Raw genomic sequence first — 15,597 nt, 5'->3', positions numbered from 1 at the left:
TGAATTTAAACAATAAATAATTGCAAAAAATGACCTTGTTGGTCATTTTACTAACAAGGCTATGTCTTGGTTATTAATATTTGGGTAAGAAAATTTCCACTAAGTATTATCCTCACATAATCTTTCCAGAAAATCGGTTTGGGGAGGATTTTTTTGAAATGTGAATTAGGCGCTATTTTAAAATTGGCTATGTTTACCTTCAAATTGCTGCAGGGGTCTTACTGTTTATTGAAACCTCTCTAGCTCTCACAAGCTACCACCAATGGGTTGCTATCATGCGTTTTCTAACTCTCAGATGATAGTACTTCACAAAAGACATCAGGAGGTTTACTCTCCCTGACTGATACCGAAACCCAAAAATTTGAGGTGTAGGATTTGGCGCTACGGTGAAATGTCATGTCGAAGAGTGCGCACTGCGTCGACTTTAGGACATCTTACTTCCGGTAGCTGTAGCAGGGGTCGCCCTAGCGATTTGCTTTAAGTCCCAACTCTCATCGCAGTGGCTGTGTATCTGTGGTTTTCTTTCATTTCCAGACTGAGCTTCACTAAACAGTTGAGTGAGAGTCTGTCAGTCGCCTGAGAAATACATCGTCTTTTCATTGCTATTGTTCGTGGTTTTGGAACGCACTGACCAAGCTAAGCCAAGGCGGAAACCAATTTGTGACCTCACCATTTCACAACCTCTTTCCCAGGGTCTCCATTGTCGACAAAGAGACCCTGGGTACGAGGTTGACCATTTCATTTTTACAAAAAAGAGGGTAGAGGCATTTTCTTTTTCGGATTAAGCCAGGTAAGAATTTATTTCGATGCATCTTTTTCGCTGGCTACGGTTTCTCCTGTCTTGTTTGCTCGTATCAGGAATGGAAATTGGCCCAGTGAAAAGACGAGAGAAACAACAACTTTGAAATAATGGACGAGGAATTATGACAAATCACTCCTTTCCCCACCCCCGACAAAGTTACAACACAAAGGAAGAAGGAGCTGTTGGAATGGATAAATCAAGTTTGTAAGCTTACACGAAGTTCGTCCCCCGGTCCCTTTATCACCATTATATTTGTTTTGCATTTCTCTGTGGTTGGTTGTCGTAGTAAATGATATGCTTGTTATACCTTTGTCTCTAGCCTGCTTAACAGGCGTTGTTATGCAGGCTGGACTTCGCATGACAGAGCTGACGAACCAGAGAGCGCGTAAACTTTCCCGTCAAATGACGTCATAAGTGGTCTCGTTTCACTGGTGACCTGGGTTATCAGTGAATGCAACTAAAACAGGAAGCGCATGAAAACATAAGAAGTCAACAACCCCACTTTAAAAAATGAAAGAAACATCTCAAATCAGTAGGCAGGTGCTTCGAACGGTGTTAATATCGATCGTATTTGTTGTAGCGGTGCAATTAAGCGTGACAAATGGCTGTCCGAATCATCAACACGACTTTCGCGAGGAAGGTTTCAGTGTTGTCACGATTTCTGTGCATAGTTCCGTCGAATGGGTCACCTCGGACAAAAGCAGGTTTCTAGGAATAACTATTTCTTCGAGTAGAGATCAAGGAGCCGTGGAGATAAGCAAACGGATGTGGATAAAAAGCAGTGTGACTGTGTGTTCCAAGTGTCGAATGGCTACAGGAATGGTGTTCATGACACTCGACCAACTGAAGCAAGTCGCTGCGTTGCAGCCGGCATTACAGCCGCTTCTGTTTAAAGCTATTGCGGCACAGTGAAAATGGTGTCAACAATAGAGCGAACATTCGATATTATGGGAAAGAATTTAAAGAAAAGGGAATTGGTCGCAACCTCATAAATGCACAAATATTGGAGGAGTGTCGAACAATCGCTTGAAAAATACAATCGCGGAATCTTAAAGGGGCAGTTTCATGCTGAAATTGCTGTTTTTGGGTCAAAACTGGATAAAAATCTAAATTCGTACTGTAGATCACATATACAACGTTCCTAACCCAACAAAAGGATCTGAAATAATTACGACACACGGTGCTAGGATGGCACAGTCGGTTAGTGCGAGGCCTTGGAGCAAGAGGTCCCGAGTTTGATCCCAGGATCTCACATCCTTGTTTCGACTTCTTTCCTTTCAGTGTAGCTTAAAAGAAGCTTTAAATACCCTTAAAACGGAGCTCTGATATAAAGGGGATTGGGGGCGTAAAATGAGAACACCGTTGGCTTCCTGGGAGGGAATTGATTTTTATTTTATGCGTGCGCATTTAAGATTTTGCTGTCTCGTCTCGGGTGGTCGAGCCAAACTGTTTATGGTTACCCTACCTTCCGAGGCGAGACAACTCACCTCCCCGAGTTGTCTCGCCTACCCCATGTAAACGGTTTAGACAAATGAGTGGAAAAATATCTCGCCAAGGGTAACTCGGGGAGAGGGTTCTCACATATAAATGACAACACAAAAGAGTAGATTTTGTTGATTGATTAATTTGTCTAATAAATGTGACCAAAAAGTTGTTGCTTTGTAACCGTTGTTGTTTGGGTCGTTGTTGCAACGCGAACAGCAGAGTAATGGTTGTAGACCAGTGAACCAGGGAGTATTTTATACAGATTTAATTAAGTTGTAGCTTCGTTCTGATACAGTTTCCAACTTAATCATCCAACTTGTTGGTTCTTTGCGGGAAATTTACCTCCATATCGGCCACCAGTTGACAAGACAACTCCACTGTTGACAGCATAAAATTAAATCTAGGTCCTACAAACAACATATAGACGTTCAAAATGCCGAAGTTGCAGTTTCGAAGAAAAAGTTGCATATTTTGGAGGTTGACTGAGGCTTAAAAAATTTTAAAATATCAGTCTTTTAATTATAAATTGCCATGAAAAGGGTTACATTTTATTCAGAGAAACGCAACTTTGCAACAGTCGAGTCAAAACACGCATAGAATAAGTTCGTCTGATAGCTTTCTCAACCATGAGTTCTGCTGATGCTTTGCAAAAGATTTCAGAGTTCGTCCTTCGGGTCCCCACCGCTGTAGAAATGCTGGCCGCATTTCCTGCAGTATCTGTCTTGAATAACAGTTACGTCATCATTAAAGTGAATCTCAACAGGCTGTTGTGCTTTCACTATGTCGTGCTGTCCATTAGGGCATGGTGTTATCTTTTCCACTCGGTACGAATCTGCAGTGAAAATCACCTTAGAATGGACCACCTCGCGTCTGAATTCCTTGTAGCTCTTCCGAACTCTTTTCAGTCCTACAGCTTTCAAGACCGTTTTCACTGGCCTCTCCACAACCTCTTTAAAGACTTTCTTGACCGGTCTTGTCACAGGTCTAAGCACGTGTTTTTCAAATTTGTGAAGAACTTTGCCGATGAATGCGGAACTTTTGTCAGGTGTGGAAACAAGAACTAGAAAGCAGATCAGAGTTAAAATAGCACATGCTGAGACCTTCATTCTGATCTGCAACTGAATGGTTTGTAGTTCAAGATTGCTCAAGCCTTATAAAGGGAGAAATGTTTGACAAAAGTATGATGCAATCTTAATTAAAGGGAAAATTCCCGTAATCAAAGTCGAGATCGAATAATGTATCCTTCCTGTTTTTCTAAGAAATATTAAATGGAGCGGTTAAAAAAGTTGTTAAGCATACACTCCGGGGGCTCAAGTCACGCAAGGGTACCTGGGGTAGCAAATCTTTGTTCGAAATCGGTGAAAACTTGAAAAGTATCTGGTTGACATATCTTATTGCTAAGCATATATAAGCTACTGTACACTGAAAAAGAAAAAATCTTTGGAAGTCTTCGTATCGAGAAAAAATCTACAGAGACAAAGATATTTTCAACGCATTCATCCGTACAACGGGAAAAACCCCAGTGTTTGACGTCATCTCCTATCTCCTGAAACAATTACACAAAGTGAAACCCTTTCAAGAATGGCCCCCGTGAGTTTGTCTCAAGAGCGTATGCTGTTGAAAATGCTTTTTATTTTATGCGTATTTGACATAATGCTTCTATTCGTATCCTGTGAATACGTACCCGCCATGTTTGACCCAGATACAAAACGGGTTATCTACAATCCTCAGGGACAGTCGCAAGTTGACAAACAAAACAAGGACCTCGTGGTAACCATCGCTCAGGATATCAAGACGGAGTTTAGCAGTCGAACGAGTAAGTCGGAGAACTTTGGTGTCAACTTCGGATTTGGGGACGGAATAGCTTCGTTTGGACTGAATTCTAACAAAGTCAAAGTCCATGAAACAAAACAAGAGAGCCATCATCAGGTGAATATAGGGATAAAGATTCCTGGGGAATGCAACGAAGGCTGCAGGGAACAGGCCAACCAAGTATTCCAGTTGGCTAATAATGCGCTTCATGGTGGGTCAAAGCAGAAAAAGATCAACTGACAACAGGTTCAAGTGCGGAGAGGCAACCAATCTCAGTAGAGGTCCTGGAGCGTTAAAACTGATAGTTTTATTAGACAGTCAAAAGGGTGCTGAAGAGATCAGTTACCAGCACTTATTCATGTGCAAAATTGCGTCCACTTTTTGTTCATAATGTAAAATGCTCATGCTATTTTTGTTCTTAATGCTGGAAATAACCAGACAGAGCTTGACCGGCAACCTCGTCCCCAGGGTCTTCTCCTCTGCGATTTTCAAAATGACGAGCCGCCATTTTGAAAATCGCAGAGGAGAAGACCCTGGGGACGAGGTTGCTTGACCGGCGTCAAGATCCCCCTGAATCTTACGTATGAACAGACGAAGCCTCAATGTTTTTCTTTCACTTCTAAGAATTGTGACATCGTAAATGATTGCACAAGTTTAGGACTTAGGGGACCTTTCCGAGAATGTTTTGAGTTTCACAAAGGACTGTGATCGGCCGGTGAACGCTTGCTCCGTAATCAATAAATTAATGGAAAACGACCTTAAATAGTCCGAGATGTCTCTCATAATGCATTATTACATTAATTTATAGCTATAAACAAGTCTTTTTTCCGCGTGCATCACCCGCTTTCACCACATGCGCCCAAAACGCAAGGAAATCGCGAGCGGCTGCTTGGTAACCAGGTCGATGGGCAGCCGTTTTTCGGCGAAACGACGGCGAATGTCTACGCCTCAAGTCCACGACGACTAGGGGACGGAAGTCACTTGTTTGCCAACTTCCGGTAGCCGTCATGCCAAGTTTGCCGCCGTAGCTGTCTTGTCTGCGAAGTCAAAAGGAAGAGTTTGCCGTTTTGTCTGAAACGAGAGTGCGCTTCTATTATTTTGCGATCAGTTTTAAGGAATGTTCCAATATTTTCGACACATTGTGAATTAATAACGTTTTTAGCTCGTTAGTGTTAAAAATCGAGTTTGAATAAAATATTTGTCTATTAAAAAAAGATAAAATAAACAGTAATAATAAATCTGAATGGACAGATAATCGATCTAAGAGCTACATAAAGAACGAACAGTCACATGAGTCGAAGGTCATCTTTCGGAAACGTGTTACAAAGACTACAAACATTTTGAGGGTTGGAGAAGCTCTAAGGTTATCAGTTCTGAGCGTTCCAGGTTTTTGGTCCTTAGTACCTAAAAGAATTTAGTCTTACTTGGTAGTCTTAACTCTAGGTTGCAAAAGAATCAGTTTGCCCCGCAAGCTGCGTGATGTACTTCTAAGAGCGGCAGGTACAAAACAAAGGTCACAGGTCATTGTTTTACCAATACAGAAAGTATCCTAAACATTCATAAAAGCCAACCTTAGACCCAAAAACGTTTTAATTAGGCCTAAACAAAAGTTTTTAGGCCTAAGGTTAACTTTTATGAATGTTTAGGATACTTTGTGTATTGGTAAAACAATGACCTGTGACCTGTGTTTTGCATCTGCCGCTTCTAGGAGTCAGCAAAATACGAAGTGGAAATATAGATAACTGTGCAATAGATAAATCGACCGAGGCCTTGATCGATCAATCTTTGGTTTGGTTAAAGACTTGGTACACATCTCGTTCTACAGAGCAATAATTCCAACGCACGGAAATTACTTGGCTTTCACCGCTGCTCCATCCCTGCTCCCCTTCTTACTAACCTATTCCTGGAACGGAGGGCCGGAAAGGCGTGGAGCGGGAGAGGTGAAAATCAATGATCAAGGACTGGACACAAGTATAGATCAATTAACACTCCATCACACCGACGTCCTATCTCACACTATAGCCCAGAGGAATTGTAAACCGCCACGAAACTATGTGATATGTGCGGTTTATAAATCCATTACCATTACACTGTAACGGAAGTAAACATTTTGGGAACACTCATCTACCCACGCACCGAATGTCTGAGACACCTCTCCAAAAGTGAGCTAAAAAGACTGGATGCTTTTGCAGTCTACGTAAAGTATTTCTAATCTAAGGACATTCCCTCTTCTCGCCCCAAGGTCTCTAGGCTGGAACTGACAAACATAAGACCTAATTTAAAATGCATTGCATTTTAATCATTTGAAGTTTCATACAAGTATTAGATTTGCACTCTGTTCAACTGTTACGCCAATCAACCTTTCAACATTGCTAAAGACAGACAACAGGAAGGAGAATAATGGATGTGAAGTCAAGAAAGTGGTTGGACCATCATTATTCTCCTAGCAGATGGAACAGACGTATGTCTGCATCTTATTCTAATTTTTTTTGTGACATTTACATGTAATTTTAGAGGGCGAAATTTGGATGGAATTTCACATATTGTCTTTGAATTTGGGTGCATTTGGGAGCAGTGGTAGGGGATACTAGCTGTGGAAGCAGGTTCATTTTAACGATAATCAATCTTCATCCTCTGAGGTTTTGACGAAGATTCACATAATTTTGTTACTGTCGTGAAAGAGCTTTGATAATTTCTTAAATACATGTAAATGTGTTTGTGAGACATCTCTAGTAAATAGAAAGTAATTCTTTGTTTGTTCTGAGGCATTAAACTGGAAGGAGTCGTCAATTTTTGTCCAATCTACAGACCGTGTGGTGTGCAATGAAAGAAATCAACAACTTGTCGCATGATGCACCATCTAATCTTTAATTCATTAATCTCTAGTCACGTTATTTTTGGGTGTCAAGGGGAAATCTTTAGTTAATCTCAAGTTTAAACTTTAAAATGGTGATGTGGATTTCCTTTACTGATAAAATTATTGTTACATCACAAACAAGATGATTCTGAGCAAAAACGACCTTTATCCAGGCGATTTTTCATAAACTTCCGACTTTTTTCAAGATTACCCAAATGTAATCGGTTTCAATCCTGTCCATTTGTGTCCATCCATGCTACTCTTTCCTGTTGTTGTATTTCTTTTATGTTGCTCAACAGTTTTAAGGGGTTATTGCAAAGTTTCATTCTACTTTTTGGGCATTTTGGGTGACATACCGGTAGCCCCTTGAAATAAGGGCTACAAAAAGAGAGGAAGGAAGGGCAGTCAAATCTAAGGCCAAGTATCTGATGCTCTCGACTTTCAAGCTTGTATATGAATCAGCATGAACTACCTCAGAGTACATCACTACGTTTTAAAATAAATTTAATGTTTGCTTTCTAATAAAATGTTTATGGGACTTTGCCGGAGGTTCTATTTACGCTGTTATAGGGATACGTTATTTTAAATGCTTAAACTCACTTCACTCTGATCCGATTCAAACTTGAACTTGAACTCTAATAGCAATTCTATAACTTCCTAAATGCAACTTCAAGTGTTGAAAAAGGTTAATTAATGCTCTTGTGCAGTACTTTTTATTTCACAATCTTGCTGGATATCTTATGACATGTGATGGTTTAATATCTGCTAATGAAGCACATCCTGTTCAGAATAAAATAGCGCAGTATTAGAATACATATTTTATTGTCAAGTGATATTAATAGTTTCTCTTTCCAATACAGCAGCTTCAGATCCTAAAGTGTCATCCATGAATGGAATGAAAGTTATTTCATTGCAAAGCTAAAACAATATATCACACGAATTTCATAAATTCATGATATGTCAAATGTTGTGGTTCTCCCACAAGAGAACTGCAACCTACAGGATATGTACACACATTAATGGGCAGAAACATCATTGCCGCTGTATTGACTTCCATTTTTTGTTCCATGTCCATAGCTGCTACATTTTCACAAATATAGGCAGAACTTTAAAACACTAATTGCACTTAACTAGAGTAAGGGTTGACTAAAAGAGGCAACAAACCCAATTCATTTCTTTTCCCTGTTTTGTAAGAGAAGAAATCTTTGCTACCAACACACAGTTCCTACTACTGACTATCCCAAACTACCAATAAATTGAAAATATCTTAAGAGAAGTGGTGCTTTCATGAAATGCTTGGTATTTTGCAGTTCTTCACAAGAAAAGCTGGAATTTTTCTTTTTTCTTTTTCTTGATGCTTCATTTAATTCTTATAGAGTGAATAACTGCAAGTTTATTAAAGTTTTCACCATAGATGCATACCTGACAGAATCATTGTTGTTCTGAATTCTTCTCTAAGAATTTCTAGGACTTTAAACACACCTTCCTCACCCTACAAAAGACAGAAATAATGGCAATGGTTGGTTTGAAACAGCAACCCTTAAAAATAATTTACAAAACAAAAGATGGCCTACAAGAAATACAGAATTTCTACCAGTCATAACAGCTTGGAGAATAATTTAAAAAGCAAGCCTGTGGACTCCTTGCTGGAGCCTCCAGGACAGTCTGTAAGAAGCAAACCAAATGGGTAGAAATACATTATCACCTTGTATGCCAGTCCCCATATGGCTGGTCGACCAATAAAAACTGCTCGTGCCCCTAAAGCCAAAGCCTTGAATACATCTGTACCTGTTCTGATCCCACCATCAACATACACTTCAACCCTTCCTTGGACTGCATCTACGATCTCCGGCAAAACATCAATCTATTGGCAAAAATTGGAAAAATTATAGTTTCGATAATCTCTTGTTAAGCTCTGTTAGCTCCCCCTGTAATTACCTTCCTTTTACGAGGACAAATATGCATCCACAAGGCTAAAAAAAAAGGTTGCAATGATATATGATTAGAGCTTGACCCTCACCATTGATGTGTTGCCAAGAACTTGAGTAGCACACATTGGTAGCCAATCTTAGAACACAACACAAATAACAACATAATTTTCGGAAAAATATTTTGGTTGGAGGAAGCTGCCATTTGCCAACAGTTATATCTCATATTACTAATTAATATTTTACAATGAAAAATGGGGGTCACTGAGTTTATGTTTTAGATATAAGCAAGTAAAGACGAAATATAGGGTGTTTTTGGAGAGCTTTCATGTTGCCATGGTAACCTATTACGTCACAATAGTGCGCACATTTTGTTAAGCAATAATTAGTGTTACTTATGGTACCGTAACATTGCTGTTACGTGATACAGTGTTGTAGTTATAACCCTTCCAATAATAATATCTCTTAAAGTGGTGAAACTCGTTCCAGCCACCTTAAGTGGAAGCAAGGCTGGAGATGACCTTGTTTTGATACAAACCTCTCTGTCTTTCTCATACAAATGTGTACAGCAGGTCCACATCAGCTTGCTAGCTGCCACAATACAACCTGCTTCAACAAATAGGTATGATAATGATGACTACTTAGCATAAAAACAACATGATTTACATGAGAAAAGCAGTGAGGTCTGTATAACAACTAGGTAACTGCCAGCCTCATTTCAATTCATAGACCAGGTCGCTGAGCATGCAATTGTAAAATGGGCTATTTTAATGCACCTTTGACTGGGTTTCACAGACATATTTGCACATTTTTTATAGCAATTAGTAGAAAGAGTAAGGTTCAGCAAACAGAACACACTTACTGTTGCAGGAACACAATCTAACTGTCTTCCCCCATGGTTTGATACAATGATTCCATCAGCTCCATGCTCAACAGCCTTTATAGCATCATCTGCTGTTAAAATGCCTTTCAGAAGAATTGGAAGTTTGGTGATGCTTTTCAGCCAGTTAATAGTTTCAAAGGAAATCGACAATTCCAACAGGTTCTTGGCAAAAGTGTCAAACACAAAGCCAGAACTTTGTTTTACGTTTTTGTCAAAGTCTGATGATTTTTTAGCATCTGCTACCGTTGCTGCTTCAATGTTAGGTATTTTCATAACATAGGGAAGCAGCAAGGAATGATTTCTGACATCTCGTAGTCGCTTTCCCCTCACAGTTGCATCTACTGTCATAACAATTGCCTTGTATCCCTTCTTTTCTGCACGTTGTACAATACTTTTTGTCATTTCTTTTGAGCTGAGAACGTACAGTTGCATCCATTTGAGTGAACCAGGTGCAGCAACTGTGACATCTTCCAGAGTTGTGGATCCCATGGTACTAATAATGGTGCATGTTTCTGCTTTTGCAGCAGCTGAAAAAAGAACATTACTTTTCCTGCAAAACTTGACTTTTGCTCATTTTACAGATTGAAGTATCATAAGCGGCCAAGACTGGCCACTACTATGTACGCTACGAATACCAGGATGATCTTAGGCTAGGTTATCTTTTTATAAGGGAGCATGTTTTTTGATCTCATTAATAATTCATGAAGGAAATACAAAAGAAATTAAAGTTTAATGAAAGTCTTCATATCTGAAATAGACACAGCTTTTAAATTTTACATCAGTTCTTCTAGGCCAGAGTAACCCAAATCTTCATGAAACACTCCTCATTTATTAAACATTTCACATTGTACACTCACGTGTTTTATTCGATTAAATTCTCAATTAAGGACGGTGCCTACTATTGTTATTGCGCATACGTTCTGCGCCTCCCCAGATATTTCGATACTCGGATTTCCTATCGGTGATGCTTACTAATACAGGGATATTTTTGCGCGGTTTAAAACTATCCGGAGAAAGTAGATCTTAGTAAGTACTCTTGGTATTCTAAAAGAAAATTGGGGGTAACCATGCATTTTTGAGAGATAATTCAGTTTCAATTTGAGAAAGAAGGCCATCCATTGCCTTGTATTTTACAGCTTTTTACAAATATCATTCATGAATTATCTTTGAAAAATCCGTGGTCACCCCCAATTTTCTTTTTGGATTTCAATAACACTTGTTAAGATCTACATTTCCTGCATAATCACACACCGGGGCAATAATATCTTTAATTAGTACGCACCGTCCTTAAAATAAACAATCTTATGGTTGCGCTCACCATCAGCTTAGATTATTCTTACCTCTGGCAGTTGCCTTTTCACCATCAGGATGAGCAAGGTTTTGGGTTGCAGTTGGTGCAATACCAATTGGCATAGAGATCCTTTCTCCAAGAATTGTGGTGGAAAGGTCCACTTGAGAAATTCCACATAGAACACGTGGTCTGATCCTCAGCCTGAAAAGATTAAAGGTGAAGATGCAGGATGAGGCGTCTACTATACAATTTGTACGTTCTTACAATAAGAACATTTGACCTTAAAGGGATACTAATAACATGGTGGTGTGATTAATTAACGCCTGTCAGACCTCAAAACATCCAGATAGACTAAATTAAGCTACACCCTCGAAAAGACCAACACCAAGAATCAGAACCCAGAAAAGTCGAATCACTTAAAAGAAAAATCTTTCCATTCTAAACAGTTCTATCATTCCACCTTGCTTATCTCCTCGTCCATATGCTACACGAAAGTCAACCAGAAAAATTCTCCCGGGCCTCCCAACTAAAAAATTAAGTTTACGTCATTTGGAGCTGTTTGGTCAGGTTTGATCCGCCCTCCATCTTCAAAGTTGCTTTATGGCTAAAACCATAAATTTAGTTCCTTGTTCGGGAGATTTCGGGACTTTGCAGCTGCCAGTTCACGTTTCATGGGCACAACAAAGCGCTCTGCATTTATGATTCATGATGACTAGGTCTCAGCTCGTATTGATTTCTTCAGGATGTGCGTGGTTGTCTTCACACCAGACTCAGCCCTGCCATTGGCCTTGCTATGTCCAGGGCTACTGGCGAGATGTTCAAAATCCCACGTTCTTCCAAAATCAGCAAACTAGTCAGATGTAGATTGCAGCCCATAATCGCTAACCACTTGATCAGGTATGCCATAGCGGGCAAAATGACTCTTCAATCTCAGAATGGTAGTGCTGGCCTTGGTGTTTGTGCAACCGATCCAACTCCCAAAAATTGCTGTTATATTCTATCGTGGCTAGGTAATCCTTGCCATCTACGGTAAAGATGTTTGTGGTAATCTTCTCCCAAGGACGAGAAGGGATCTCATGAGACATCAGTGTCTCCTTGGCGTGTGTCACGCTGTCGGAGTTCTCTAAACGTTTCACACGCGGAGATGTACCGTTTCATTTTAGCAGACATGCCTGGCCAGTAAAGACATTCGCGTGCACGACTCAGACGTGCCTGTATTCCAAGGTGGGACGAGTGAATCTTCGTCTCCAGATCAGCCCATCCTGTACGTTCAGCTCGCACGCTGAAGTAAGGGTGCGTCAGCACCAGGGGCATCTTTCTTCTCTTCAGGCCATCCTACGAGAATAACTCTCTCAGGGACTGGTCCTTCCGGGTCTCTGCTCTGATTGCGTCTAACCGCTGGTCAGATATGGGCAGATAACGGACCATGTTGACTGATTCTAAGTCGTCCGCTTATTTGCCGTTGTAGGGCAGGTAAGCCCAATGACAGCATGTCATTCCGGCCAAATGTGTACTGGTTGAAACGCCCGTGGGCAAAAAGAATCGCGGGCATTTCCTTTTGTATTTGAGTGTACCGGCCTTCAGTATCAGTGAGGGCACGCCAAGCGTACTGTATGGGCTTGCCGTTCTGAAGTATCGCTGCACCAAGGCCACTCTTGCTCGCATTACACTGTATAGTGAGGTCCAGTGAAGGGTCGTAGGAACACACACTTGCGAACGCCTGGTCTTGTTCCGAGGACCAGTTCCATGGAGTGTCCTTCCGAGTCAGGCGATGGATCGGTTCCATGACTTCAGACAGTTTTGGGAGAAACTTGGCTAGATAATTGATAAATCCGTTGAGACTTTGAACGCACTCCACGTCATGTGGCTTAAGCATCTTCGTGATCGCCTCTTCTTAGCACGGATCAGGTTTCAAACCCTTGTTCGTCAGAAGATGCCCCATGAAATTTACTTCGCTCATCTTCAGCTTCATCTTGTCTGGGATAAGGACAATGCCGCGATCCTTGCACCGTTGAAGAAGATCTTGTAGACTTCGCCATGGTTTATGGTTGCCTCTTCATCGGACTCTCCGGTGCCATAGACGAGGATGTCGTCCGCGATGCACAGTTTTCTAAGGCGTGAGTCAGGTGCTTCTGAAATATCTCGGATGAGGCAGAGAGACTAAAGGGCAAACGAATCCACCTGTACCTTCCATAGCGGGTTGCGAAAGTTGTGAGTGCGCTGGACTCATGGGCGAGGACACGGTTTCAGTATCCCGACTTGAGGTCAACCGTCGAGAATACACTTGCTTTCGAGAGTTCTGGGAGTATGTCCTCAAGTACAGGAAGCTAATATATTTCTCATTTCAGGGCGGCGATAAGTGGCCTGGGATTTCTTCACATCCACAGCAAGACTGCTGACCCATGGAGTGGGCTCATCGATTGGAGCTATGATCCCCAACTGCTGTAGTCGATCCAACTCTTTCTTCAGTTTGTTTTTGAGTGACACTGGGACCAGCGAGGCGGTGCAACGACGGGGGTTGCGTCCTGTTCGACTTCGAGGTGAACTGTTCCCGGCAGCGTTCCTACCTCTCTTTGGAACACCTCTGGGTAACTTGCAAGCTTGCAAGTCCAAGCTGATTGGCTACTTTGGTCACTGTACACTATTAAATTTTTTTTTCAAGCTAATTTCTGTTAGTATTTTCTCCATTATTGTAAACTATGTTATATTTAGTTGTTTCTGCTCTGTAAACAGTGTAAAATAATAAACTTGAACTTGAACTTGCTACTATTTCATCAGCTGCCTGCACACGTTTGACCTTTGGCCTCGCTGTCTTTCCAGCGGTTCTGTGATCTTGAAGTTTTGTGTGTTGACGGTAATAAGGCCCATCTGTTGAGCTGCCATCGCTCCTATGAGTGTGATCAGCTGTCTGTCAACGACATGGAATTCAACAGAGAACTTCTTCTTATTCTTTGGATTGTGGAGAATTCATCGACAGAGACCCAGTGGCTTTAAAAAATAGTGTTGTGTCGTTCCACAATTTTAACGTCGTCGTGGTGGGCACGAATTTCTTGTCGGCTTCAAACTTGAAGGGAATGACGCTCACCGAGGCGCCGCTGTCGACTTGAAACCTCGCTTCTTCCTTGTCAACAACCATTTATGTTCTTGCGTGACGGCGTGTATCATTTCCGGTTGTGCAACAATGCTCGTGATGTAACCCAGATCGCTGTTATCGGAAGATTCATCCCTCAGGCTTTGCACGTTTCTAGTTGGTGCTGTGCAGGCTGTTTCGAAGTGATTTCTTCCACCACACTTTGCGCTCTTCGCTCCCTACGCTGGACACTTTCCTTTTTCGAAGGGATGTATGTTTCCACAGAATTTTCATGTTTTCGGTTTCCACGAGCGGCTTCCTCTGACTTGTTATCACGACGGTTTGATGGTGGGTGTTATCTTTCACGGCATGTACTCCTCCGTTCTGGGCGCCAGAGATCGTTTTCAATAATTATTGTTCTTGTAGGAGACGTTTGCGAGTGCAGTGTGGTGATCTTGGACACCCAGTCCTGTCACGAATGATCGAATCCCGCATGCAGTCACAAAAATTACATGTTTTCGCGAGTGTACGAAGGGCAGTGACATAACCATCAATGCTTTCGTTTTCCTGTTGATTCCTGGAGTTGAACGTGTATCTTTCGAGGAGGTTTCGTTCACCTCTCTGATGGTGAAGTCGTCGAACTTTTGTATTACCTTCGCCAGGTCATTTCTATCTTCTGGACTGTCGAATTGAAAGCCGTTAAAAATCTCCGACGCATTGACACCGATACAATGGAGAAACAATGGGAGCTTGTATGCCGACGGTTGCATATTGTCACAAATAGTCTTTGTCATTTTTATAATAACACCTATGGAAAATCAGTCGTCGCAAGAGAAAATAAATCAAGAAAAAAAATTATAAAATTTGTCACTAGATATTGATTGCAACAAGAACTTTAGTGCACACAAGTTAATATTTACTGATAGATTTAGTACTCTTTTAAGGCCTCCGACCTTTTAAGTGCCTGTAGGTTTTCCTTTAACGTGCTTTCGTCATTTGCTCCTCCTGCAATATACTCGAATGCATGTTTTGGCAAGTGCTCCCTCGCGTAGTCTTCAAAATCAGCCAAACATACAGGTTCTGCGGTCTCCCCAGCTGCTCCAGTCGCCATACCATACAACGAGCTGAACCCAGGATCAAAACAATTTGGATCAGCGGTTTGCTTTACAAGCGCACGACCCTTTATGGAGGGAAAAGGGATTGAGGGTGGGGGGAAGGGAAGGAGGGGGGAGGATGGGGAGGATTTTTTCGTGTGTACAAACAACCTGAAGTTGGCCGCGTAATTTCACGAATAAAGTAAGTTTTTGAGGATAAAGTTTGGGTCCAGGAATCTTTTTTTGGCCTTCGTTGGACCCCCTCGAGATTTTTTGGGGCTTGAATTTTGCCCCATTCGTTCATTCCCGTCACTTGAGATCCGAGGTACCCCCCCCCCCCCCTCGGAAATATTGTCACTTACTATGTGTATGAGC

At 41.4% G+C, this 15,597-nt stretch overlaps 1 protein-coding gene across 2 annotated transcripts; it reads right to left on the bottom strand.

Moving 5' to 3' along the window:
* Nucleotides 1-2,537: 2,537 nt before the first annotated feature.
* On the bottom strand, nt 2,538-15,264 carry LOC138007245 (2-Hydroxyacid oxidase 1-like). Of its 2 annotated transcripts, none has more exons than XM_068854042.1 (6): nt 15,082-15,264; nt 11,108-11,259; nt 9,747-10,294; nt 8,662-8,820; nt 8,379-8,448; nt 2,538-5,170 (listed from the first exon to the last, which is right to left on the bottom strand). In XM_068854042.1, the coding sequence occupies exons 1-6, from the start codon at nt 15,237-15,239 to the stop codon at nt 5,145-5,147; spliced, it is 1,113 nt and encodes a 370-aa protein (XP_068710143.1). In that variant the 5' UTR covers nt 15,240-15,264; the 3' UTR covers nt 2,538-5,144. The 2 variants fall into 2 exon arrangements, with proteins under 2 accessions (XP_068710143.1, XP_068710142.1); XM_068854041.1 differs by lacking the exon at nt 2,538-5,170 and adding an exon at nt 7,448-7,736.
* Between the last annotated feature and the right edge of the window lie 333 nt (nt 15,265-15,597).

Source organism: Montipora foliosa, chromosome 6 (assembly GCF_036669935.1).
Source record: "Montipora foliosa isolate CH-2021 chromosome 6, ASM3666993v2, whole genome shotgun sequence".
Lineage (NCBI taxonomy): Eukaryota > Metazoa > Cnidaria > Anthozoa > Scleractinia > Acroporidae > Montipora > Montipora foliosa.
The sequence above is the reverse complement of the archived record's forward strand: the minus strand, read 5'-3'. Positions and strand labels throughout refer to the sequence as shown.